The following is a 27,459-nucleotide window of genomic DNA, read 5'->3' as shown; positions in this document are numbered from 1 at the left end:
CTTTTCTCTGAATTTTGAGAGGTCTGATCTGGCCCAGCCAGGTTCCTCTTGTCCCAGCAGAGCCCCACAAATCCCTGAATTGGAGTAAGAGGGGTCATAAACTCTGCCAGAGATTTCTTTGCCGTTTCTTGAAAAGGGGCCCTTGCTGGGGTTCCTCCACATTTTGCTCTTGCGACAGGCCCTCCACTCCTCCCACTACCAGCCTGACACCCCCTTTCCATCCCTCTTAGTGGGGAGCCCCAGGGAAGCAGGGGTACCCTGGGGGATGGAAGAGCACTCCTAAGGCTCAGCCCCTTTAGTTCCTGGTCTCTCCCAACCTAGGCCCAGGGCACAAAAAAAAAAGGCTTCCTGAGAAAGAGGCAGTAGAGGGAACTCAATTCAGGCACCACCCCCCAAGGCAGGCAAAATGCTCTGAGCTGTAATAAAACCAAAGTCAGCCGGCCTACCAATAAGGAACAGGTGAGTCCAGCAGCTCCAGAAGGACATCCAGTGCCCAGTACTGCTCATTATGCCCTTTGTCGCAACCCCTTATCACCAGGCAGCTGCCCATCCCAACACAGGTGTCTCCAAAGGGAAGGAGTGCCGCCCGTCCTCAGGCCCCTGGTGAAAAGTGAGGGATAAATTGGGAGTTTGGGATTTACAGATACACACTACTATATATAAAATAGATAAACAGCAAGGTCCTACTGCATAGCATAGGGAACTATATTCAATAACTTGTAATAACCTATAATGGAAAAGAATATGAAAAGGAAGATATGTATGTATAAATGAGTCACTATGCTGTACACCAGAAATTAGCACAACATTGTAAACCGACTATACTTCAATAAAAAAAATTAACAAACAAGAAAAGAGGGACACTTTCTCAGCGGTGCATTAGTACCTGCCCTCGCCAAGCTATTTAACCAAAATTGCATTGCACGCTCATTCCTAAAGCAAAGTCCATGGGAAATGGAGGCTGTAACCAGGACCAGTGGGCTGAACAGACCCCGCTGACCGAGGACTCCAGGTCTCCTGAGCTTGGAGGCATCAGACAGACAACAAAATCAAGCTGCTGTTAGCAAGGAAGAAGCCTGGCATGGTGTGGGGCCGGCCAGAGCTTCCCAAGGGGCTCAGAGGGGCCCGGGAGCCACAGTCTGCTGCCCTCAGCCCCCAGCACCTCCACCTGGGCAAGTCAGTGTGTGACCCAGGCACCCAGCACTGTGGCAGGAGGTGGTGGGTGCACAATGGTCAACACCTGTCGAAACTGGGAAGTTCAGAGCTGATAAACAGTCTGCTTACCCAAGAAATAAACACATATGTCAAATTATACCTTTTTTAAGCTTGATCTTAAAGACTCTATGAGCACAGAGGTCCTTAAACTCACTCAAAGCAGGAAGGGAGTGTGAGAAAGGAGTAGTCTTTATGAAATAGTATGAAATCTTAATCAAAGGAATCAATCAAATTAAAATGATTTAAAAGCCAAGGATATTTACTTATATAAATGTGTATGCATCCTCAACAAAGAAAAAAGCAAAACGGACTATGCCTGAGTTTTCTATTATTAGAATTTGGTTTGGGTTTTTTCCCCTCCTAGTTTGGTTGTTTTGTTGTCTACCGCATACGGGCAGAAGCATAAAAGATTTCAGAAAAATGTCAGGGAGGAAAACTACAACTTCCTGTAATTCAGTCCCTGACATGAGTTGGTAAATAAAGAATTCGTAAAAGCCCACCATTGTCCAATTTGAGGAGACCGGCTTCTTGGAGCAGTTCTCAGAATATACTTTGAGAGCCACCAATCCAGCCAAACCCTCTCATTTGTTTTCTGCAAAAGTTACTAAGGCTCACACATGTCTTTGGGTTTCCCCAAGGTCACCCCGTTAATTATTGACACAGCAACTCCCCTCCCAATGAACCACAGTCATTTCTTACATCACTTGTCGGGGATGCATGTGGGGGATAAAGATAGGTCCACGTGCAGCACTGGCCTGAGCTAAGTACGTCTGGTTGGAGTCCAAATCTGCCACAGACTTGAAAGCTTTCTAATCCACCTATACACAGAAGAATAGAAGCTTGGAACTCATTGTAAAAGTTGTTTCTGGGGGTGATTTAAAGACACATCCCTCTCCCTGATACACACACAGACACAAACCCACATGCACACCATCACCTGCAGACACTGGCTCCCAGACCCTGAATGCCTGAGGTCCAGGTGTGACTTTCTTTGGGCCCTTCTGCTGCTCAGGAAGGGAGGGCCTGGGCTGGCTCCTTGGCTGGCTCCCTCCTCCCAGCCAGAAATAGTTAATTGCCAGCTCCAGGCTGCCTCCAGCCCAGCCCTAATCGGCCTGATCTCAGGCGGCTGCGCCAGGGGCCGCAGCGGCTCCAGACCAGGCCCTGGCTGCGCGGAGCAGTAGGGGCATTCTTCCAAGGTAATAATTAAGCCAAGTGCCTGGCAAGCCAAGGAGGTGAGCCCTATTCACACCTCGGCCAGGCTGAAGTGGCGTGGACTGGTTTGGGAAGGCAGGGCTCCAGAGCACGAGAGCCCAGAGCCGGAGGTCACAGCCTCCCACTGCATACAGGCGACCTGGAGCATCTCGGGCCCGAGCTCCTGCCCTGCTGGGACCCTGCCCTCGCCCCCCGCACCATGAAGCTGCCGGTATTCTGGACTGGGCTGGAATACACCTGCCGGCTCCTGGGCATCACCACCGCTGCAGGTAAGACCCCGCCTCCCAGCTTCCGTCCCCTGTGCACTGGGCAGAGCAGACAGGACTGCCCGAGGTGTGGGAGCCGGCTGGTGAGGGATGGGCAGAAACACCTGGCCACGTCTTCTTCAATTCCTTTCTCAACACCCCAGAAACACTGCTCTTCAGGGCAGTGGCCAGTGTAGCGGAGTGCGCCTGGGGCTGGGACCCAGGAGTCTGATGCTGAATTTCAGCTTGGCACCCCACCATCTATGTGACCTTGGGAACCCTCAGCACCCTTATCTGTGAAATGAGCTGAAGGTCAGCCCCACCTCCTCAGGTGCTGTTGTGAGGTGGAGGTGGGGCTGACGGTGAAGGGGTAAAGGGCTGGGCAGACATGAGAATCGAACGCCTCACTGTACGGTCGTGGAAGTGGTCAGTGGAGCACATCTTGTTTTATTCAAACCACAGCCCAGTTCGTGGAGAGAGAATTCCCAGCACACAGGGCAAGCTGAGCTAGACGGCTGGACGTGGAGATCCCAGGCTTCCCAAAAAGTGCCGTGGGTTTGCAGGGAGAAACGGCTCTCCTCCTCGCCCAGCCCAATCTGTTGCAGGGGTGGGGGCTGCTCAGCTAGCTGGGAAGACCGACGGTTAGAGCAGAAGCTGTGAGGCTGTAATCCTGAGCTCTGCCATCTCACTTCCCCAGTGCAGACCTGGGCCCCCATGTGGCCAGGATCTGCGGTGGGGAAGGGAGCAGGCAGCATTCTGAGCCCTTAGCTCTGGTTCCCACAGTCCCCTGGGGACAAGGAAGAGACATCCACTGCTCAACAAGTCCTTCCCACCACTATCCACAGTCTTGGGCGTGGGTCTTGGAGAAAGGGAAATGGCCGGCAGCTCAGACTCCAGCAGTGCTGGTCCCCATCCCAGCCCTGTCAATTGCCCGTGTGTGACCTTGGGAGAGCCCCTGGGCCCTCTGGGATGGTGCTTTCTGACCTGTAGGTTAGAGATAACCAGACCGGCTGGCCAGGTGTTTTGGAGGATCAGGGATGCATGAACTGGCAGAGCTATGTGGAACCAAGGATGTGACCATCTTGGGAGAAGCCCCCAGGGCATAATTCAGAGCTAGGTGAGGATCTGTGTCCTGCCCAGGGCGCAAGGCCAGGCTCACTGAGCTGCTGGCCAGAGGTCTCTTCTAGCATTTAACCCTGAGTTAGCACAGGAAAGACTGTTGTAGATTGTCCAATTACACCCCCCTGTAATGAGATGGAGCACCTACGTTCAAACAGGGGGTGGTGACCCTTGCCCAAGGTCATGCTGCAGGTCCGAGGGACAGCCAGCCTGGAACTCTGGTCCCTCAATTTTTGAAATGGCCAAGATTCTGGCCAAAGAGCTCTCTCTTCCTAGGGCAGGAAGCCCCTCCCAGTGGGCACCAGAAAGGGTCTGGAATTGCTCTGCTGAGGGTCCTGAGTGAATGAACTGATGGGGGAGCCCGCTCCAGCCCCTGTCAGAACCACCTCATTACCAATGTACACCTAAGGGAATGAGCTCCAAGGCCCCTAACTGCCCATCCTGGGGAGGGGAATTAGCCCCAAGTAGGGTTTCTGGGTGTGGGGTTCGAGTCCTCATCTACCGCTGTTGACCTTGACTCCACCCTGCCCTCCACTAAGCCTTGGCTTCCAAGTACGTAAAACACACCACTTTCAGCTGTCAGATATCACGGGGACGGGCCCCCGGCCACACTCTGCCCGGAAGGGACGCCTGGCTCCTGTCAGGAAGCTGTTTTAAGAGGTATATAAACTTCGAATGGATTAGCTAAAGACAGTTTAAAAGTCTGATTTATCTCAGCCAGTGGAAGGGTCTGCAGCCACACACACACACACACACACACACACACACACACACACACACACACGCAGGCATACCGCTTCTCTCAACCACAACCCTTATCGCAGTGGGGAGGGCCACTGTTCATGCTGAGGATGGGCCTCCACCTTGGTTTTGATATAGGATCCAGGCTAAACATAGGGCATGAGTTGCCTTCTAATGGCCCGGCTTTCCAGTAACCGTGTCTGGACTTTCTAGAGCACTGGGAGCAGGTGGGAAACCAGAAAGAGGGGCTTTAGTGATCTTGAGAAAATCTCGAGTTTCTTTCAGCATCACTGAACTTGCTGGCCTATTTCCAGCATGGAAGATTTGCAAATTCCTTATTCTCTTAAGCCTCTTTTTTGTTGTTGTTCTTGAAATCCTCTATTGAGAAGTCCAGGCCTCATTTCCAGAGGCACCGTGGCTAGAGAGGAAATCAGACTTGAGACAGAAGCTGTCACTTTGCAGAAACCCCAGGAGACCTAAGCTAACCCTGGTCCTTCAGGGGGAGGCGTGTGCGGTTTCCAGAAAGTAGGAAAAGCATGTGACCCAAGGTTGCCTGGAGTGTCACCTGCAGGGACCAGGCAGCTCCTAATCCAGCAGCCCCGCCCCTAGTCCCCCTTCTCCTCTGCACACAGATCTGAGGCTGTCGGCAGTGCTGAAGGCACCAGGCCCCGGGAACATGCACCAGGAGGGTGAGGCTGAGCGGCTGTGGCCAAAGACTGCCCTGCACAGGTGCTGGTTGGCTGAGCCCATCTCTTCCTCCCCATTCAGCCCCTTTAAGTGCAACTTCATTAGGATGTCCTTGGTCCCACAGGCCATTGCAGTCCCACCCCCATGTCCAGCCCACATGAGTGGGCACAGAACACTGTCATCCCCAAACAAGGGTAAATGGGCCTTACAGATTGCTCCCAGGCAAAGGCGTTTTGAAAGTTAGAAAATTCTCTCCTTCTGAATCAATCATAAGGTTTCCATTTCATCACAGACCTATCCTCTCCATCTGTCTTACACTTGGCTGGTGTCATTCAATGGCAAGATGTTCCTGGCCATGGAAGGCATAGGGCATCCCTCTGTTGCTGAGATGTGGCACCAGGAGCCACCCCAAGAGCAGACACAAGCAGGGAACTGCACACGGACGGGGAGTGTGCCACACTTCCCTGTGCGGATGTTGGACACCGACATACATCCGTCCCTCCAAGCAGGTTCTCACTGAGTCCACCTGAAGACAGAGCCATGACATCCCAGGTTAGAGACTCAGGCCCCAGGAGAGGCTCAACCCTGTGATTTGTTCTCACTGTGGGTAACTGTCAGGAGAGGGGGGACCTGGGAAAATGAGTTTAAACTGAGATGGGAGCACTGAAGCCCAGGGCACACCTCCTCCATAAAATGAGAGAACGAGAGCCTGTCCCATGGGATTGGCCCCCCTCCTGTGCTTGGAAGGCAGGGCTGTCTTCCCTTTGCACTTCCTCTGCCCTCTTCTTCCCCGACGATAGATCTCCATGAGCTTCCCCTCTGCTCCTCAGCCCTGAACAAGCCCATGGGAGGAGGATGAATGGGAGGAGGATGAAAAGAGATCCCTGTGTCAGGGGAGATGGTGCCTCTCCGAGGCTTTCAGATCTGGCTGGAGTGTGGAAAGAAGAGGGGAGACTCATTTCCCCAGGCCCTGACCCTGGAGAGAAAGCCGTCTCCTCACAGCTGTGTCCTCGCACCTGGATGGTTCTGGGCCTCCCCTAAAAGAGGAAATGCTGAGGAAATGTCTCCAGGCCCTGTGGGGAGGCCTCCCAACTTTCCTCAGAGCAAACGCACTCATACTTAAGGCTTCTCGCTGCCAACCCTCAAGGGTGGTTTTTTTTTTTTTAGCCTCTACTCTTGTTGTAAAAGCTGATAATAAACATCATGACTTGGGGATTTACCATGAACCTAGCTCAGGGCTACATGTTTTAAATGTAGTGTTTCCTTTCGACCCTTTGAAGCACCATCACGCCCTCCTCATCCCCACTGCACGGAAGAAGGAGCTGAGGGTCAGTGGGGTGAAGACCTGGCTCAAGCTCTCACAACCAGGAAGCAAAGAGGCAAGGTTCCCATTGACGACAGTCTACTCCTGTGACCCTCCTCTTAATCAGTACGCCTTCTACCTACATCGGGCTGAAAGACATGCCTTTGTATGTCTTGATGACCACGGGATGTAGAATGCAAAACACACAAAGCGTACCCAAAAGGCTGACTGAGGACCTCCCGAACAGTCTAGCGCCCCCACCATCAGTCTGTCCTGACCTCACAGCCTCAGGCAGGTAGTGTCATGAGAGAAGACACAGTTACATGGAAGCAAAAGAAGAATGACCAGGCATTTCCTAAATCTAAAGACACTGATATGTTTTTTAATCTGTAATATTATATGATCCGTTTTTTATTGAATGACATATTCTTTAAATTCTGTAATACTTCACAATTTTCAGAAGTTTCACACACGTGATTTCATACAATCCCAGAATAACCCTTCTTCTCTTTTTCTCTACACCTAGAATGCCCCTCCTCTCCCCAGAAGGCCCCTCTCCCTTCCCCTTCTCCCCACTGCTAACCCTTAGTTTATTCTCTGAATCTGTAAAAACACTGATCTTGGATCCAGCTGTTCATTCCCTGTCTCTGAATGATTGCCATCATGCTTTAACTGACACCATCAAGACCATCTCCAGCCAAACCCACTCCTGGACCTCAGCTGGGGACAGGTAAATCTGCACGCATTTCCAAAGGGAATTACCACAGTAGGACCTTCCATTTGTGGATCCAGAGGGGCATGACTGACAACATGCTCTAAGTCGTTACCTTGCTGCAGACCTACTAGGGTCTGTGAGGGCCAAGTGCTGAGCTTAATCCCATTGTACAAATGAGGAAACTGAGGCTCAGAATGTTTGGGTAGCTTGGGAGAGGTGACACAGCCAGCAAACAGCAGGTCTGGTATTGGAGCTCCAGTTCACCCACTCACAGGGGAGGGATGCAGTGAAACATCCGTGGGCTTTAGGGACACAGCTCCAAAGAGAAGGGTACCACCCAGCACACAAGGAAACCAGCTGGACTTGAGACAAAGCCAGTTTAAGCAAGCCCTGCTTGTCAGGCTAACATGCTGTTTCTTGCAAATCAACTACTTTGGATCAACCTGGAATCATTTAGGAGTTTTATTTTGTTCCAGGTTTTTAACCCATTAACCTCATCTCTGCATAAAGGATGGAGCCACATTCCCAACAGCCCCGCTCAAATGGACACATGGCTTATCAATATAGACTAGAATAAAAGAAGCATTTAAACTCAGCTGTTCTCATTATTTTTTAAAGAGTACAGCAAATGCATAGTTTGAGTTTAGCCCTATTCAAAGCCTTTAAAAAAAAAAAGAAAGAATGCTCTGATGCAATCATCTTGGGCCCTCCATGCTAATTTCCACCCTTCTTAAATGTGCATCCCTGTGACCACCTCCTGCCATCTAAGGAATCTTTATGCACTCCAGCACATCCGCAGGGGGATTTATTACCCAAGCAAGACCACATTGCTTTCAGATCCTGTAACTGAGTGTTGACTGTTTTCCAATCTGATTGTTCCAACGAGCAATTAAAACATCTCCACCTCTAGATGATATAATTTGGTTCAAGCATTCCTTTCTTGACTTCTTTGTGCCTGCTTCCTCCTTCTTAGATTTAAAACAAAAAATCTAGAAGTCCACCTAGGATTCATTTATCTGGTGAACATTTGCTGATTTCCCACTTTGTGCGATGTAGACACATAGATTAGGATGGGATGACCTCTGCCCTGGAGAAATGCATGATCTGACCAGGCAGACAAGCTAGTAAATATACACCTCAGTGCCAAGCATTGCAGCATAGTGTTTGGGAGGGTGAATTTGTGTCCTTCTCTATCACTTAGTAGATGTGTGTCCTTAGGCATGTCACCTGATCACCCTAAATGTCAGCATTCTCATCTATGAAATGGGGATAACAAGTGTATCTACCCACCAGGGTTGTGAGCATTTAGTGAAACAATGACAAAGACAGCGAACTTCCTGGCACATAGATTCTCACTCAGCGCTGGCTAATTTGAGAGGAATGTGCTGGACACAGGGACTGCGCAGGGTGAGTGATTGATAGGATCTTCTTGCAGGATGGAAAAACAAGAAAGATCAAAGGAACTGAACAAGGTAATATGTGACCCTTGAGGCTGGAAAGGGAGGAAGGGGCTAGACTGTGAAAAGCCTTATGCTGAGTAACACTTTTCTGCACATTTTGAGCTTGGGTCATTAAGATCATCCCACAGTACATTGGTTACTTCTACACCACATGTAGTGATGAAACCAGAAAAAAGATGGTAGCCTCATTTTATTTCTCATGGGCTGACAGTTCTTTTAAGAATTTTCCTTAGTTCTATGCAACCATCTGTAATCAAAAAGAAATGTAGTCAGAAATAAGTGACTGACACTGGGGAGATGGAGCCCCTCCCAGGGCTTTCCCCTGAGCCTTCCCAGATGCCTTAGGCCAGGTCAAGGTCAGATCTGGTAGGTTCGGCTTGGATAGACAGCATTTGCAGGCACAATCATGGTTTTCTAGCACCAGGAGAGCTGCCATGTAGAAGAGCAGATGCATTCTCTTTGAAGGCAAGAAAGAATAAGAAGCAAATAACTCGGCCAAACACCTTGACCTGAAATCAAGACCTAGAAGAAAGTTGCCCTGTATGTCTCTACAAGGGAGATGCTTTTCTGCACTAGTCAATATCTTCAGCAGTGTCAGTGAATCCTGAGAGTCTGTAGTCCCTCCATGTAAATGATGTCATCAGCAAAATGTGGTGTATCGGCCCAGATGGTTTCATAGGTGAATTTTATAGCATTGAAAGAAGAAATAATATCTATGTTACACAGCCATTCCAAAAATTTGAAAAGGTGGGAATACTTCTCAATTCATTCTTTGAACTAGCATTATTGTGATACCAAAACTAGACAAAGATGTCAGAAGAAAAGAAAATTATAATATCCCTCTTCAACATAAATGTAAAAGTTCTAAATGAAGTTCTCGTAAATCAAATGAAAATATATAAAAATATATAATATACATAACCAAGTACAATTTATCCCAGAAACATAAGGTTGCTTTAGTATTTAAAAATCTATTTATGTAATTGATCATATTAACAAACTAAAAAAGAAAAGCTATATTATTATCTAAATAGATACAGAGGAAGCATTTGACAAAATCCCACATTCTGGAATGATAATAACTATCATCAAATTATTAATAGAAGAAAACTTTCTGAGCCTAACAAGGCCACACAAAACCTACAGCTACTTACAAATAAAAGACTAAATGAACAGGAAAAAAAAAAAAAAGAGGGGAAAAAAAAGACTGAATGCTTTTCTCCTAAGATTGGTAACAAGACAAGGATGTCCTCTCTCACTATTTCTAGTCAGCATTGTACTAGAGGTTCTAGCCAGTGCAACAAGGCAAGAAAAAGAAATAAAATTCATACACCTTGGCAAAAGGAAGAAAAACTTACTATTCAAAATCTGATGGAATCTACCAGAAAAGCTACTAGAAATAATAAAGGGTTTAGCAAGGTTGTAAGACACCTATAGACAAGATCACTATACAACAATCAATTGTATTTCTATATACTAGCAACAAAAAATTAGAAAATGAAAAATTTTAAATACATAGTAGCATCAAAAATATAAAATACTAAGGGAGATGTGTGACCCAAAAAATGTCGGGAAAAAAAACCTATATACTGGAAACTAAAAAATATTGCTGAGAGATAGTAAAGAAAACCTAAATAAATGGGGAGATATATTTTATTCATGGGTCAGAAGACTCAAGATTAAGGTGTCAGTTTTCACCAAAATTGCTCTACAGTTTAAATGCAATCCCAGTCAAAATCCCTGCAGAGTTTTTCTTAAACATTGACAGGCTGTCTCTACATTCCACCTGGAAATGCAAAGGTGCTAAAGTAACCAAGACAACTTTTTTAACAACGAGCAAAAATAAAAGGTTAACACCACATGATTTTTTTCATTTGTTAGTTTTATCAGGTAGAATTGTTAAAATTTGACCACACATATACAATATATTACATGTAAATATATATATATACAATATAATGCACATTTTTTTAGTTCACATATATGTACTGATCATTGTTTCTAAGAACAGATTAGAGGTTTGGCTTTTTAAACTTACATAGTTATCAAAGCAATAAAGCCAACCACAAAATAAGAATCAACAGAATGCAGTAATCCAGTCATAAAGGACCATCAAATGTGCTTATGCATATTCAAAAAATGAATCATCTAAGTTATAAATAAGTAGTTCATTTGTGTTTTTTGTTTTTTTTTTTTTTTTGGATTCCACATGTAAGTGGTATAGCATTTTCCTTTCTCTTTTCAGTTCACTTCACTTAGAATGATGGTCTCCAGGTCCATCCATGTTGCTGCAAATGGCATTATTTTATTCTTTTTCATGGCTGAGCAGTATTCCACTGCATATAATACCACATCTGGTACAACATCCAGTCATCTGTTGATGGGTAACACTACCTGACTTTAAGGCTTCTTAAAAGTTACAGAAATCAATACAGCATAGTATCAACACAAAGAAAAACAAATAGATTAGTGGAACACAAGAGAGTCCAGAAATAGACCTAGTCCTATATGAACAACAGAATTTGACAAAAGTACAATGGCAATTTAGTGCAGAAATTATTTTTTTCAACGAATGGTATTAAACAATTGAATATCCATTTACCAAAAAATGAACTTCTATCTATACTTTGTATCATACAAAAAAAATGACTCAAAATGGTTAGACCTAAATGTAAAACCTAGTCAACAGGATAAAACCTAAGTGAAGCGATAGACAGAGATTTTTTTAGATACAATATCAAAAGTTCAATCCATAGAACAAGTTGATAAATCGTATACCTTCAAAATTAAGAACATCACTCTTCGAAATATAATGTTAAAAGAATGAAAAAACAAGTCAGCAAAGAGACATGATGACAAATAAACACATGAAAAAGATGTTCCATGTCAATGGTCATTAGGGAAATGCAAATCAAAACCACAATGAGATATTACTATATACCTATTAAAATGGCTAAAATTAAAAAGACTCACCATACCAGATGTGGAAGTGTTGGCAAGGATGCAGAATTCTCAAATGCCACTGATGGGGATGTAAGATGGTACACTCACTTTGGAAATGGTTTGGCAGTTTCTTAAAAAATTAAAAATACACTTACTACATGATCCAGCCATTTTACTCCCAGGTATGTACCCAAGAGAAAAGAAAGCATATGTCCATACAAAGATTATACATGAATGTTCATAGCATCTTCATTTGTAATAGCCAAAACTAGAAACAACCCAAATGCCAATCAACAGAAGAGTTATGAACAAACCAAGGCATATATATCCACACTACTCAGCAACAGAAAGACATGAACTATTGATACATGGTACAACGTAAATAAATCTCAAAATAATGATGATGAATGAAGGTAGACAGCAGGAAAAGAGTGCAAATTGTATGATTTCATTTGTATAAACTTGTAGAAAATGCAAACTAATCTCTAGTGATAGAAAACAGATCAGTGGCCCCTGGGAGTAGAAGGAAGGGTGGGAGGGTAGGATTACAAGGATGTGAGGAAACTTTGGGGGTAGCAAATATGTTCATTATCTTGATTAGAATAATGGTTTCGCTGGTATACATATATGTCAGTACTTATCAAATTACACACTTTAAGTATGTGCAGTTTGTTGCATGTCAATTATACCTCAATAAAGCTGTTAATAGTGGATGTATCAGTTAGTTACCTATTGCCAAAATAATGCTGTGTAACAACTGCCAAACCTTAGTAGTCTACAGCAATAAGCTTTTATTGTTCACACATTGAGCAAGGAGGCTAGGCGGTTCTGCTAAGTTGGCTGGGTGTTCTCACCTATCTGAGCTGTTGGTTTGTCAGACTGAACTTGGCAGGGATGGTAGGGTTCCTCATGCCCCAGCAGGCTGGCCTGGACACGTGCCCATGATATTGGCAGAGGCACAAGAGAGCAGGTCCAGCTCACAAGCCCATTTTACCTCTGTGCTTGCCTGGTGCCTGATAACAACCTGTGGCCCAAAGTGAGTCACATTGCTGAGCCCAGATTTAAGGACTGGGGAAACTGGGACTGCCAAGTCACATCACAAAAGGGTGGATACCAAGGGGAGGGAGCTTTGGGGGCATCCCTGCCACCCACCACAGGGACTTCTACCGGCCAAACAAAATAGACCTCTTAGATGGTCTACTACAGTCGATGGTAGAAAATTTAGCAGACAGTGAAGACTCTCTTGCCTTCAGGAAATTCTCCCAAAACAGGCTGGTGAGAGGTATTGGAGTGCACTGAGCATCTCTCTATACTCTAAAATCTCCTCTAACTAAATATCTAGAATTTCCTTCTATAAGATCTTGGCCTTTTCTCACAGTGTCTCTGGCTCAGAAGTGTCAGTTGAATGGCTCTCAGTAAACGTCCCTGCCAGGCTTAGAATCTGCCACTCCTCCTGAGTTAAGAAGCCTCCAGCTACTCCCTTATTGTCTCAGTGGAGCCTTAGCAACTGGTTCTGACATCTCCATGTTCTTAGAAATGGTGCAAACCTAGCTTTCACGTCTACAGTCAGCTGTGACCCTTTCTGAACTTAAACCATCCCCAGCCGTTGTCATCAGATAAGTGTGTCCCTACCTGAGATGTTCCTATAGACACTAAGACCAGTAGGAGATACGCCATAACTGGGGAGGAAGGACAATAAATACAACACGAGGAGTTCCAAGGTGCCCTCAGTAGCAGTGAGTGTGACATCCTCAGCCAGCCGCCCACGCATCCAGGACCAAGACCATGGCCTAGCATGGAAAGCCAGTTAGCGTGGCCTCTAGTGACTTCTGTGAAGTGGCCTATGTTGCCACCAGGGTCCTGCACTGAATGCAAGACAGGTGTCAAAACTCAAGTCAGTGATGGAGTCAGAACAGATCAGCTACAGCCAAACACAAGGTCGGCCCTGAGGCCAGAAGCCCTGAGGAGAGCCCCTTAGCCATTAGCACCATGGACTGGCCCAATCCTCAGGAGCACATGGGCCACTAGCTGGCTCCACAGAGGGCCTTACTCATGAGATATTGAGGTAAATGGAGCTTTGGACCACGTATCTCCCAATCGGGCCTCCAGAAGGGACCTGAGTCAAGAAAATCAATGCACAACATCAATACGTAGAGCTCTTTAGCTACAATAAAAGCACGTGTTAATGGAAGGAAAGGATAAAAATAGACCCTCTCGTTCCCTGAGACTACTGAAGGGAACAACCCGCCTCTCCTAATAATTCTATTAGGCGTTGTCTACATTTGCTCAGTACTCTACAGTTTACAGAGGCTGAGGCTGAAGCCAGTCATGCATGTTTCATGATCCTCATTTTCTGGAAAAGGAAGCAGGCAGGGGAGTTTTCCTCTGCCTGAGGAGCCAGGACTCTGCTTTTCTGATCAAGCCTCACATTCTCTCTGCTACAGCCCAGCACCCTTGTGGACTTTGTGTAGATTTCATCCACCCACACTCTGGACCAGAGTTCCAGGAAGCCCAGGAAGATGCTCCAGTGTCTGCCTGGCCCAGGCCTGCACCAGGGGCTCTTGGTCCAGAAATTCTGATACCTGCTAAGCCTGAATTAGAACAAATAGCTCAGGAAGGCATCTCGGAAGAAAATCCCTGTCCTCTGAAAGAAAAGACTATGCCGTGGTTGGATGCAGCCCAGACAGGAGGGACAGAAGCTAAAGGAAAGGGGGCGAGAGGAGGAGGCCAGACTTGTCCACAGACGCTGGTGCTAACCAGGAGCCCGTACAGGTTGCCCTTCTGGAGACTGTGAGGGGAGGTGAGATGGAGGGAGGGATGGGGCAGACTGTGCTGGGGTGGGCCTGTGATATGTTCTGTTGGGCCAGGATGAGGAGCAGAAGGATCCTAAGGGACAGATAACAGGGAGGGATGGAAGGAGTCTACAGGCCACTCAACCGGGGTGTCAAAGTGGTACATCAGGCCCCACCCAGCTCCCTCCCTCCCTCCCACTCCCCCCGCCGTCCTGCAGCATGGAAAACAATACAGCCCACAATCCAAGGGCAATTCTTTCTTATAGAGAAGTTGTTACAAGAAGACCTTGATTCTGGGACATGTATGGTATTTGTTCCCCTGTCTCCATTGTCAGACTGTCAGCTGCTCTGTCCCCGTGCCCAGCTCAGGGCAAGGGCCGCAGGGTCATCTGTTGCAGTGAGTGGCTGATGGAGGTTGGCCCATTTTGCTCTGAGCTAGAACCTTGTGAAACTGCAGGAGTCAGGAAAAAAGAACAGTCTCAGAAAAGCAGCCAGGAGATAGCAAGGAGCCTGGGCAGGCAGCTACTGGGCAGAAGCAGGCAGACAGGCAGATACAGGGGACAGAAGGAAGGACTTCACATGGGTCACCATTGCCTCAACGTTGCCTGGTCTGCCTCTGAGAACATGAGTCCCCAGGACTGGGAGGGTCAGACAAGTGACCCCTTGGCCCTCGTGTCAAAGGGCCTTATGACCTCCCATGAGAATCCCCTACGGCTCTCCTGGCCTGAAGAGTCATGTCCCTGACTCCATGCCCCCTGCTTTCCTCCTCCAACCACGGGGCACCCCTCTGTCCCCTGGGCTTGCAGAAGCCAGCATGTTTATTGTTGGTTGAGAGCTTTGGGGAGGGTGACCGCACTTCCCTTGGAGGCTGGGAAACTTGCCTATGCTGGAGTCAGAGGGAGGAGGGAGGCACATGCCATGTCAGGCACAAAGCCCTGTGTTTCAGATGCATTATCTTCTCCAATCCAAGCAACAACTCTGGGAGGTATAATTATTTTCTCCCCATTCCACAGATGGTAAACCCAACTCAGATGAGTTAAGTACTTACCCACAGCGACCCAGGTAATAACACACAGAACTGAGGTTCCAATCCAGCTCTCTCTTTCCCTACTGTTACTCTCGATTGTTGTTGTTGTGTTCTTTTTAACTGCAAACCAGCACTGCCTCTAGAGTGTTCCTGAAATGCACCTTTGACTATTGACCCTTTGTTTCAGTCAAAACACATCAAAATAGCTCTCCATATGCCAAAGGGGTACAAATCAGGGAAAGTAAGTTCCCAAGACCCTTTCCTGCCATCTGCTGGTCACCTGCCAGAAGTGCATGCAAATCCACAAGACCACCCAGGTGAAGGAAGGCCCTGCCTCCCAGGAGAAGTGAATGAGCATAAGCACCAAGCCTTGAGCAGAAGACCCCTTCCCCAGGCAAGACCTTTCCCCCTGTTGGGCTGGATCCTTGTACCAAAAATTCGTGATTTCATTGAGCGCCTGTGATGTTTCTGGCCTTTAACTTATTGAAACCTCAGAGAGATTGGCTCAACTATTCACTGGCAAATGTGAGACTGAAAAGCAGGACCTGACTGAGGCACCCATGACTGGTTTGTGGGTTGGTTGGTTTTACTTACAGTCTCTGTGCCTCCATTTCCTCTTCTGTAAAATGAGGGTAACATAGTACTTTCACATAGGACTGTTGTGATAATTAAATAAGTTAATAAATGCTAAGTGCTGGGAAGAGGACAGGACATACAGTGAAAACTAAATGCATGAATATTTGCCTGCATCACACACACACACACACACACACACACACACACATACAGGTAAACAGTGCAAACCAGGAAATGGCCCATCACCTGGAACCAGAAGTCTCAAGTTAAGTCAGCAGGTCCTTTGCTTTCTAGCACGTGTCCTTGGGAGAATTGCACAAGGTCACTTAGCCTCATTTTCATGCCTGCATAATGGGGACTATCGAACTCCCTGTGTCCTGGGGCTGCTGTGAGGAGCCAGACACCTGTGATCACTGTGTATAAGCTATTAAGGGCTTTTCAGGTTATGTTAACGCTGCAGAGGGGTGTGAGGCTGCAGAGCATCCCTGACCCCTCACCTGGGACAAGCGGCTAGAGCCTGGGGAGGACAGAGGCAGTGTCCTCCACCGCCCTGGTGCTCAAGCCCAGGGAGTACCAGAACCCCCCAGGAATATAGCAGCACCCCCTTCCTAGACTGATGAGCTCTGTCCCCTTCTCCCTGAAGTACTTCCACATTGCCCCAGAAAGTGAGGGGTGGTGGTGCTGGCAGCTGATTGAAGGGCTCCACCCTGCATTTCAGCATCTCCGCAGTGGACAATGGGCTCAGGTGGCCCGAGCATGGAAGCTTACAGAGTGTCTCCACCGGGAAAAAACAGGGAGCATCAGGCCCAGGGAAGGAGGCCCCGGCGTGGCAGTGATGCAGGACCACACACGGGCCGCCAAGAACAATAGCCCAGCCCTACCGTCTTTGACTCTCTGGGAGAGAGACAAGGTGAAGTCACAATCTGGCAAATACCAGGGTGGGTCACTGGAGTCCAGAGAGAGAAATACAGGCAGCCTGGTCTGTAATAAGAAAGAGGTCTGATGAGTGAGTCACCATGGAGGGAGGAACATCTCAGGACAGCCACCTGCTGTGTGTGCACTGTTTCCATCAGTGGGTAGATGCGTCAGGGCCAAAGCTGGTTGATTGAAGCCATGAGAGGAGGGAGACATGGGGACCCAGCAAGTCCACAAAGGTGGGTCCAAGACAGGATTCACCCCAGACAAATGGAAGGTCAGATATTTGAGCATAAACACCAGCTGCCAAGAAAAGACAGGAGGAGAGATGAGGCTGAGTGGCATCTCATGTCCAAGTAAAACCCTAGGGGCTTACTCAGCACTGGGTCCAAAGCAACGAGCCAAGAGCGTGAGATACAGCCACCAAACCAGCAAGTGAAAATGAGTTCTTGGGACAGAAAGAACAGTGATCTGGGCAAGGGAACAGGCGTGGGGCGGGTCCCACAGCCAAGCACTGGAGCCCAGACGCAGAACACGTGGGCCTGCAGGACGGTGAGGGCCCTTGAAGCCACTACACGTGGCAGACAACTGTGGAGCCCAAGAGTTGGTGGCCTGTCAGAGCAGGCTGTTTTTCGGGGCACAGAGGGGTGGCAGCATGACCAGTGTGGACAGAGATGGACTGGCATCTGCTCTAGAGAAACTGGATGAGAAGGACTCTGGGGTTCTGCATAAAGCCCCTCTGGTTTCCAGAGACCAACCCAGAAGGCTCCCTGTTCTCTCGCATCTTCCCAGACACAGCTCCCTGTGCCACTGGGACGAGAGCCTACCCTGGCTCCCAGTCCCCAGGAGAGGGAGCACTCCATGGCCAAGATGCCCTCTACAGGCCGTGCTGCAGCTGGAGCACTTGGCCCATTCTTCCCTCCTTTTCTTCCCCCTTTAGTGTTGATCGGCGTGGGCACTGAGACCTTCCTCCAGGGACAGTTCAAAAGCTTGGCTTTCTATCTGCTGTGAGTATGTGTGCATGTGCCCCTCCCTGCCCGCACGTTCTGCTCTAGCTCACCCCAAGTCCACCAGTCGATCTGCTGAGACTCACCCCAGCACCCCCCCCCCTTAACCACATGAGCTCCATTCTATCCCAAAGGTGAAAGGGGTAGAGGGGGCTTCTGGAATACCCCCTTTGTTTGGGAAAGGACCATCCCTTTGTTTAGTCAGACTATCCCATAAATCAACCAGTTAGCATTCCAGCCATCCACCCACCCACCCATCCATTCATCCATCCACCCACCCATCTATCCACACATCCAACCCATCCACCCATCCATCCACCCATCCATTCATTCATCCATCCACCCATCCATTCATCCATCCACCCACCCATCTATCCACACATCCAACCCATCCACCCATCCATCCACCCATCCATTCATTCATCCATTCACCCATCCATTCATTCATTCATCCATCCATTCATCCATCCATCCATTCACCCATCCATTCATTCATCCATCCATCCATTCATCCATCCATTCACCCATCCATCTCTCCACACATCCAGCCCATCCATCCACCCATCCATCCATCTTTTCAATCATTTCTTTATTCAGCAAACATTAACCAAACTTTTGTTTTAGAGAGAATGGAATCAGTTCAAAGGACTATGTATATATTTGAGCTCCTGTACCTGCCAAGCACAGTTAAATTGTTTTGTTTACATTATATCTTTTAACTCTGACAGTATTACAGGAGACATGTATATAGTTTTACGGATTAAAAAAAATTCAGAGGGAGTAAGCAGCTCAGCCCACATCACCAAGCCCACAGCAGCAGGGCCCAGATTCACCTACCTGGGTACCTTCAGTTTCTCAGCTCCTGTCCTTTCCTCTCTGCCAGCTGCCTCTGCAAACGCCCCCTAGTAGGGAAAAGATCGCTGCGCAGTGGTAACCCAGAGGGGTGAGGAGAGCCTGGGGTCTCTACAGGCTCTGATGACCCAGCTTCTCAGCAGCCCCACCCTGAGGGAGCCCCAGTCTGCCTGCAGGGTTGCCAGGCTGCATCCCCTGCCCTCACCTCCGCCCGGCTCCATTGACCCTCATCACGGTGGCCTGGTCTACTTCCTAAGGAGCCCCCATGCCCTCCTGCCCCAGGGCAGCATCTTTGGTGAATCACACCCACCATCTCCCAACCCATTCCACCCTTCCAGCCCACTTCCACATGGTCACAACTTCAGCTACCTGGAAGCCAGGTCCCTCCGACCACCTTCACCAGCTCTCACGCCCTCCAGCCTACACTCCTTTGCCATCTTCTGGCCTCCACCTTATTTCTTGTCTCTCAATTCACACCCTGGCGGCTTCTGAGTCTTAAACTCACCCACGTCTCCTCCCCTTTAAGCCGTTGCTCCATCCTGGAGAGCCCACAGGTGCCTTCCCACCCTCCTCGGCATTCCCGAAGCCTGCCACTCCTTCTTGCATGAACCCCCCACCAACCCTGGGAAGCCCCGAGCCCGAAGCCCCGCTGGCTGGAAGTGACTTCTTGCCCTGAGGGCCCTCCACGTCTTACTGAGCCTGTGCCTGGTCGCACAGCCTCCCAGGAACCCAGAAGCGGGGCGTGACTTCCTCCTCGCCACACAGTTGCCTGCGTCCCCTGCAAACATCAGCTTGGGGTAAGAGGTGGAGCGTATTACCCTACATAACAGGCCAGCTATGTGGCTGGTTAATGCAGACTGTGTTCTACCCAGAACTCTGCCTCTTCCTGACTACTCTGTCCCTGTCTTGAGGGGACACTGCCCCTCTGGTCACTCTGGTCCAGTCCTAGAAGGTATTCCTCCCAGCCTCAGGCCCCCGCCCTTCATTGTGAACTAGTCTAATTCTCCACCCAGGCCCCACTCTCACCCTGTGGGATGGGCACCCACGGCCCACCAGCCCATCTTTCCTGCCATGGGTACTCCACTCACTCCAAGGTCCAAACGTCCCTCCTCCCCCTTTTCACTCCTTCTTCCATCCGTCCTCCCCCCTTACACACAAAACCTTCCCCCCTGCAGATCTGACTTCTGCCACCGTGGTCCCTCACACTCGGAGTGTCTGTCTACTGCAGCCGCCCCACCACCACCACCACCATATGACTGTCACATCCTGCCCTGTGTGCCCAGGGCCAAGCGGGGTCCAGGGCCAAGAGTAGGCACCAAAGAGCCGACCTGTCAGTGATTTTCTCCTTGCTTTTCTCCTCTTTCTCCTCTGCACCCTCTGCCTTTCCTGTCTCCCTCCTGCCAGTGAGGCCCCTCACAGCCTTCCTCACACCCACAAACGGTGGCCCAAGGGTCCACGCGGCTGGGACAGAGCCCTGGCAGAGGCCTCAGGGTGGAGGACGTTGCTACCGCGTCAGGGCTCCCTGCTCGAATTCACTGCCTCGTCTGAGGGACTGGCTTCCCCGGACGTCAGAGGCACAGTGTCTGCAGCATCAGTTGGGAAGTCTGAATGAGTCACTTCACTCTAGTGTCCCCCTCTGCACCAGGACACAGAAAAAGGCAGCGCCACTTGTTTATCAAAGCATGTGCCCTGGGGTTCTTGTCAGGCACACAGGCTCTGGAGTCTGAGCGCTGGGTTCTAACCTTGCCCCGGCTACTGGTGAGTTGTGTGACCCAAAGCCAAGGGCTTGACCTCTCTGGGCCAATGACAATTGTAGTCATTCAACAATAAGATGGTTACAAGGGTTCGATGAATGGGTGTTTGTAAAGCCCTTAGAACCTATTTGGCACTTACTCATTATATAAATGCTAGTTATTACCATTTAAAAGCTGGGGAATGAGAGTTAGGCAGACACTGGGAGGTGCAGAGAAAGTGGGAGGAAGTAGAGAATGGGTACTAAATGGTGAGAGAGGGAGAGAGAGGGAGAGAGAGAGGGGAAAAAAACTCACATGTATATGACGATTGCGAGGTGCCAAGCACATCTGAAGGGCTTTGCAAATGTCAACTCTTGTAGTCTTTGTGACAATTTTATGATTGCAGCCCTATGATTACCCGCAGTTTGCAAATGAGGAAGCTGAGGCACAGAGAGGTCAAGTGCCTTGCCTCTGGTCACACAGTGGCAGGGCCAATGCCTGTGGCCCTGAGGAAACCCAGCCACCTCCCCCCGCACAGTAGCATCTCCTCTTACCCATTCCTTCACTCGGGTGCACGTCTACGGAAGGCTTCACACAAGCCTTTCCAGAGTGGGCCCAGGTTCTGTGGAGGAATTAGACAAGGAACTCCCTAAGGGAGTTCACAGACTGGTAGCTCTGGTCACACAGTACAATATGGAAAAGCCAGGGGTCCCCAGACAGACAAGAGGAGGAGGGGACTCTACAAGGGACTGGCATGTGCAAAGGTCATGTGGTACCAAACAGCTTCCTTCATGCAGGGCTTTAAAAAGCATGCTAAGAAATGTCAATCCCATAAGCCAGTGAGACTCTCCAATGAAAAACGTAAGTTCCATTCCCAAATATTCTGATATGCACAGTCTGGGGCTGGCCCAGGAATCTCTGATTTTACACGTTCCCCAGGAGATTCTGATTGGAGGGCCCCTGGACCACACTTGGCACTTGAGGACCCCAGTCTGGATGGGGAGGAATATGAGCAGATTCAGAAGGAGCCCTCGGGCAGCCTGGTGGTGACAGAGTGGAGGAGCAGGAGGTGAGGAGGTGAGGTCCAGGGAGTCAGGGAGGCCACGGGGGGAAGCTGGTGGAAGGGTTCAGGGGGCAGCGCCCAAACTCAGGCTGTACAGGGGAGACCAGAAAGGAGGAGAGTAATTCTGAGTCTGTCTAAGGAACACAGTCAGCCCCTCCTGGCGACTGTTTGGATGATGCAGAAGGAACGGGCTCCGGAGTGGATCCAGCTTTAAGGCTCAGACAGCCAGGCAGTGGGCCTCAGTTCTGGTGACAGCAGGTAGAAGAATGAGCCTGCCATTGTCCACACAGGGACACAGTGGTGCTGGGGTCAAGGCAGTCTCCCCTGCTGGCCTACAGCTCCCTCCCTCAATCCCCACCCCCACTGCCCAACTCAGCTCAGGCCCTGGCTTCCAAGCAGCTCCTGGTGGGTGTTGGCTGAGTTACAGGGTTAGGCCAAGAAACTCCTGGGCCGTCGTTTGCCTATACCTGGATGCCCAGGAGGCCAAGGTGCTGTGAGAAGATACCCAAAGGAAAGTGAAGGGCGCATCAGAGGCTGCCCGGCCTCCCTCACCTGTCTCCACCACAGGTTTACAGGAGCCGCCGTCTCTGTGAGCGAAGGGGCCTACTTTGTGGCTCAGCTGCTGGCCATCTGCTTCCAGTAAGTAGCCTCCAGAGTGCTCCCCACCCCACCCCTGCCCCAGACACCCCCAGATGCCTGCCACCCGTGAGCCCACGGCCCAGAGACGTGCTGTTCCTAAAGCAGCCCTGGACGAGTTCCCCATTATGGGCTCAGGTCCGTGGGACTCAATGGTCCCTTTTTCCCTTCCCCCAAACGGAGTAAACTGACACAACTATTCAGAGCCTGACCCCACCCAGAATCCCCCTGCAGAGTCCATCCCCATCCTCCAGACTGCCCTCTGAGTCACCCACCATGGGGTAAGGGCCCCACCAAAGGTCGGCTTGGAGCATGCAGAGCTGGGCTTGAGAGCTGACTCTGCCTCCTGCTGGGACCCCAGGACAAGTCAGGGCCTCAGCCTCCAAGCCCATTTGTGAGGGCAGGAGGGCAGACCTTACAGGGTTTCAGGAGACCAAATGGCCGTACCTGCTGCCCAGTCATGCTCAGTTCATGGAGGCTGTCATTCGTGTGGCCAAGGGTTGCCCCTGGACCATCCTTCTCAGAACCTAGACAGCTGGTCTCTAGATGGTCAACAAAAGAGCCAAGCTTCAAACCCAGCTGTCCTGGCATCTTGCAAGGGCACCTGATGCCTCCCAGTGTCACCATCCCGTAGGTAGCAGGCTTCCTCCATTTCTGCTGAACGCCACTGCCAAGGGACCCTTGCAACTTCTCAGGGCAGAAGAGGGAGGAGCCCTGAGCCTAAAGGGGCATTTTACCCTCTCTGGACTCCCTCCACTCCCAGCCAGGGTCTTGGCACAAGACAGTGACCACCAGAGGGCACCAATGAGCCATGGGAGCGGGATGTGGGAGGAGGGCTGTGCTCTGGGCCAATATTATCCGCCATTCTCCAGCCCACACCACTCCTGCAAAGCTAGCCTGGACAGGATGCAGCTGTACAGAGCGCTGCTCCAGGGCCAATTCAAAGGATGAAGAAGATGGAGGCAAGCATTTTCCTCCTTTGTAACCTGGAGGCAGCTCCCTAAAGAAACCTGCCCAGCATCAGGCCTCTGCCCGGCCCATATGTGGTTCCTATGTACCAATTAACAGAGAAGCCCCTCTGGGCAATGCCATCTCACACCTAGGCAAGGTTCCTATGAGCAGCGTGCAGCTGAATTCCAGCCCTCTTGCCCATGTGGCCAGGCCCCTTGTGCAGTGCACAATCCTTGCAACCAGCCCAGCCAGGTGTCTCCTATACTGCACACCTTCTTCACTGCACTGTGGACTTCCCAGTGTGCCCCCCAAGTCTCCTACTCTCCTTCCCACTGCCTTTGCAGCATCCTGAGCATTTACCTTCCTCCCCTCTAGACCAGAAAGGCAGGGCTGGGGGTCCTTTCAGGAAAAGTGTCAGAGACCCTCTGGAGAGGCTCAGGCAAGATCCTTAACTGTGGAACCCACAGTGAGGACTTCAGCCCCTGGCAGGTGTTCAACCAGGGGCCACTGCAGATAACGTGGCCACAGTCAGACCCCATCCCACACTCGGATGGCTTTGTATTATTGCTACGGGTTTCTGGTCGCTCCCTGCTTCCTGCCAATCCTGGACTTCCTCCCCCTAGGTGTCAGCCAGGGTCCCTGGCCCACAGAGCAAGGGAGAAGGCCCACTGGCTGGGCTGCTTCCAGAGGTTCCTGGCCTACGTGCTGCTGTCTGTGGCCTGCTTCCTCCACCCAGTCCTGGTCTGGCACGTGACCATCCCAGGTAGGAGCTCCAGGAGGTAGAGGAGGCCGGCAGCCCCCACCGCGGGTAGGCTCTGAGCCAGAGGGGCTGAATGCTCCTCGAATGGGCTGGCAGTGACGCTGGCTCCAGGGCCCCACGGGCCCCACTGTCCTCCCTGGCGTGGATCACAGGGATGAGGAACTGATCACGTGGCAGGAAAGTCCCAAGAAACACATCTTTCACATAGGTGTCCAGAGGCTGTACCCACAAAAGGGAGCTGACCTTTCCTCCAATGACTGTGTGTGGTCTGAGCTTTCAGAGGGGGCACTTCTCTGTCCAAACCCTTCTGTGTCTCCCGAGCATCTATCCATTCAGGTCCAACACACCAAGATGGGACCCTGAAAGACTCTGGTACCCCCACCCTCTTCTCACACTCCACTGACCCTGCTAGTCATTCCCGTTTCTGACATCAGAAGCCAGAACTTGATGCTTCCACCTCCTGAATTTTGACCATGACCTTCTCTGCTAGGACATTCTCTTCCCTCCTCCCTGGCTGTGAAAATTGCACCCCTCTTCCTGCTCCCATCTAAAATGCCAGGAAGCCGACTGCCCACGGAGATGGGGCTGAGAGATAGTCACCTCTTTCTTCCTGCAGTTTCCCTTAAAGTACCTGTCGTAGCCTCCCAGGGCCACTCCAAGCAGCTGTCAGTGGACTCCTGAGTAGGACTCAGCGCAGCCAAAGCCAGAGCAGCCACCACCTCCCACTCCTCAGAGAGCCTGAGATGCACGGGAGGCTCTGGCCCTGGCAAGCGGGGCAGCCACCTTCAGCCCTTCCTCTGGGCAAGGCCTGGTGCAGGGCCGGGGCAGGGGGTGCATCTGGGCTGGGGGCTGAATGAGGGGCCAGAAGGGGAGTCCACGCTCTGCCAGCTGCACCCAAAGGGATTTGCAGTTTCCTCTGTGTTTATCAGGCAGGCTGCAGTGAGGACGACCTCCCCACTTCCTGGGAATAGAAGGAAGCCCCATTCGGCAGTAGGGGCCTAGTACCCAACACAGAGTCCAGGTCTGTTGAAAGCACTGCAGATCTAGCCCCGAAAAGGCGTCCCTGAGAAGGAGGCTGAGTGTGGTGATGGGAGGACAGGTGGGTGGCACGAGGATCAGCTGACCAGAAGAAGGAGGCCTCCAGCACAGGGTCTCCTGGCCATTGGTCAGGATGAGGGCCGCAGCATAGCACTGGCCCCACTGACATCCCTTGGCCAGGCGTCAGGCCTGCCACACGAGGCTGATGTGGGTATGTGAGGAGAAGTTAGGCCTGAGGGCTGGAGCTCCGGGGGCCTGAGTGTGGCCATACAGGTGTGCCGCAGTGGCCCTCTGGAACAGTGGGTGTGGACAGCCCCTGGCTTTTCTCCGGGGCACATCCAGCATCCTGACCTCCCAGATCTCTTCCAGGCTCTATGCTCATCATCACTGGCCTGGCCTACTTCCTGCTGAGCAAGCGGAAAAAGAACAAAGCTGCCCCCGAAGCGCTGGCCCCCCCGGAGCAATACACGGACCCCTCCGGCAGTGCCGTGAGCACCACTCGCTCTGGGGACACAGAGCAGACCTACACCTTCCACGGGGCCCTCAGGGAGGGGCCCGGCTCCCTCTTCACCCACATGAAGAGCATCCTGAAGCGGACCAAGAAGCCCAGCGCCCTCCCGCGTCCAGATGCCCTGGCGGAGCTGATGTTGGAGCCCGCTGACTCGCTGGCCAAGAAGAAGCAGGTGCACTTTGAAGACAGCGTGGTCAGAATCATCCCAGCTCTAGCCGAGGGCCTGGACAATGGGGACAGCGAACCAGAGGAGACCACCTCTGACACCACCCCCATCATCCCTCCCCCGGAGGCCCCCCTCTTCCTCTCATCCCTCACAAGCACTGGCCTCTTCTGAGCAGCTTGTTCCAGGCTGGGGGGTGTTCAGCAAAGGGTCTGCAGAGACAGATGGCAGCCCTGCCTGGAATTTCCTGATGTCAAAGGGCCCCCCAGGGGGCTCAGGGTCTTCACAGGTCAGCTGTTCAAAGGGTGACCTGACATCCCTGCGGTGGCTGGGCCTCTGGGGCCATCAAGTGGCATGACAGATCCTTCGGAGACCTTGAGGGCAGCACAGATGACGCTCATGCTGCCTCGAGCCCACACAGGTTCGTCCCTTCTGGACATCGAGTGGAGAAATCCTTGTGTTTTCCCCCAAAGAGACCATAGCACAAGGCTGCCTCAGCCCAGGAGAAGCCAGGGGGCTTCTCTTGCTCCTGACACAGGGCCTAGCACTCAGCAAGGACTCATGGCCCAGCTCATCTTTGGTGTGACATTTCACCTCTGAAGGCCCAGAGATGCTTCGGCCACTTACGTATCACAAACGCAGGTGTCGACGGTGCCCGTGGGTCCGGAACTCCAACCAACTGAGATTGTTGAGGACGAGTAGTGGGGAGGGAAGGCAGGGCTGCAAGCCCTCGGGGTAGGAGCAGCCCCAAGCCGGGGGCAGCATTCTCTGCGTGCTCTGGGGCTGGCGCCTGGCAATAGGAGTCACAGGGCGACTCGGGGAAACAATGCTGCTCTGTGCTTGCTACTGGGAAAGCCAGGCCAGATAAATGATGCTCATTCCAGAAGCATCTCTGAGGGCCCCCTGCATCCCCACCACATGGGCTCTCAAGATTCCAAGTAGATGATGTAAACTAGAGATACTGAAAGCCAGTGACAGTCTGGCAGTGCAGGCCAACACACAAGACAAGGCGCCTGCTGTGTGCAGGGACCACAGAGGCGGCGACCTGGAAACTCACGTAGCAGTGGAGAAGGGCCTCTGCCACGCTTCGGTGACTGGTAGCAGAATAGGTGATAAATGTGTCTGTTCAAGATGGGAGCGAAGGAAGGAAAAAGGGGGAAGAGGGAAGATAGGAAAGTAGGCAGGCGGCTGGCTACCCCTCTGCTATGGGGCTTTGAAAGTGACAGTTAACCCAGAATGAGGGGGAGGGTGTAGCTCAGTGGTAGAGAGCCTGCTTAGCATGCACGAGGTCCTGGGTTCAATCCCCAGAATCTCCATTAAATAAGTAGATAAACAAATAGGTAAGTAAACCTAATCATCTCCCCTGCATAAATAAGTAAATAAATAAAAATTTTTAAAGGAGGGGGAGGAGATAGCTCAGTGATAGAGTGCATGCTTAGCATGCATGAAGTCCTGGGTTCAATCCCCAGTAACTCCATTTTAAAAAAAAAGAGCAAACCCAGAATGAGCAAAGAAAGTTGAATCATATATTCCTTAGTTAAGTATATATATTTTTTAATAGTGTTCGGTCCATGGGATTGTTGCAAGGCGGAACAGATACATTGTTCTCCACGGGCAATCCTAATTCATGAACAATCTGAAGAAACTGTTATATTGCTGCCCATTCGTGTGTGTGAGCAAACCCCAGCGTTCTGCAGAACAAGCCTTAGAGCACATGCTTCAAGGTCTCGATAAGAAATGTGTCCTCATTCTCATTCTTTTCAACACTCCCTACAGGTTATTTTGCAAATATGTG

General features: G+C 50.5%; 1 protein-coding gene across 8 annotated transcripts; it reads left to right on the top strand.

Moving 5' to 3' along the window:
* The first annotated feature begins 2,365 nt into the window (after positions 1–2,365).
* TMEM72 (transmembrane protein 72) lies at positions 2,366–27,018 on the top strand. 8 transcript variants are annotated; one of them, XM_032491736.1, is made up of 6 exons: positions 2,644–2,696; positions 17,891–17,957; positions 21,482–21,611; positions 22,173–22,244; positions 23,816–23,955; positions 25,360–27,018. In XM_032491736.1, the coding sequence occupies exon 6, from the start codon at positions 25,365–25,367 to the stop codon at positions 25,836–25,838; it is 474 nt and encodes a 157-aa protein (XP_032347627.1). In that variant the 5' UTR covers positions 2,644–2,696; positions 17,891–17,957; positions 21,482–21,611; positions 22,173–22,244; positions 23,816–23,955; positions 25,360–25,364; the 3' UTR covers positions 25,839–27,018. The 8 variants fall into 8 exon arrangements, with proteins under 8 accessions (XP_032347626.1, XP_032347627.1, XP_032347628.1 ...); XM_032491737.1 differs by having other exon boundaries at positions 21,482–21,619; XM_032491735.1 differs by lacking the exon at positions 21,482–21,611 and having other exon boundaries at positions 2,366–2,696.
* The last annotated feature ends 441 nt before the right edge of the window (positions 27,019–27,459 follow it).

The sequence above is a fragment of the Camelus ferus genome, chromosome 11, assembly GCF_009834535.1.
Source record: "Camelus ferus isolate YT-003-E chromosome 11, BCGSAC_Cfer_1.0, whole genome shotgun sequence".
In the NCBI taxonomy this organism is placed as follows: Eukaryota; Metazoa; Chordata; class Mammalia; order Artiodactyla; family Camelidae; genus Camelus; species Camelus ferus.
Note: the sequence above shows the minus strand (reverse complement) of the source record. Positions and strands in the feature narration are given on the sequence as shown.

Coding starts and splice junctions, on each gene's coding strand:
- TMEM72 (XM_032491735.1), top strand. CDS start 2,627: ATGAAGCTGCCGGTATTCTGGACTGGGCTGGAATACACCTGCCGGCTC. Junction 17,958..22,172: donor AGCTTGGCTTTCTATCTGCT/GTGAGTATGTGT, acceptor TCTCCACCACAG/GTTTACAGGAGCCGCCGTCT. Junction 23,956..25,359: donor CTGGCACGTGACCATCCCAG/GTAGGAGCTCCA, acceptor GATCTCTTCCAG/GCTCTATGCTCATCATCACT.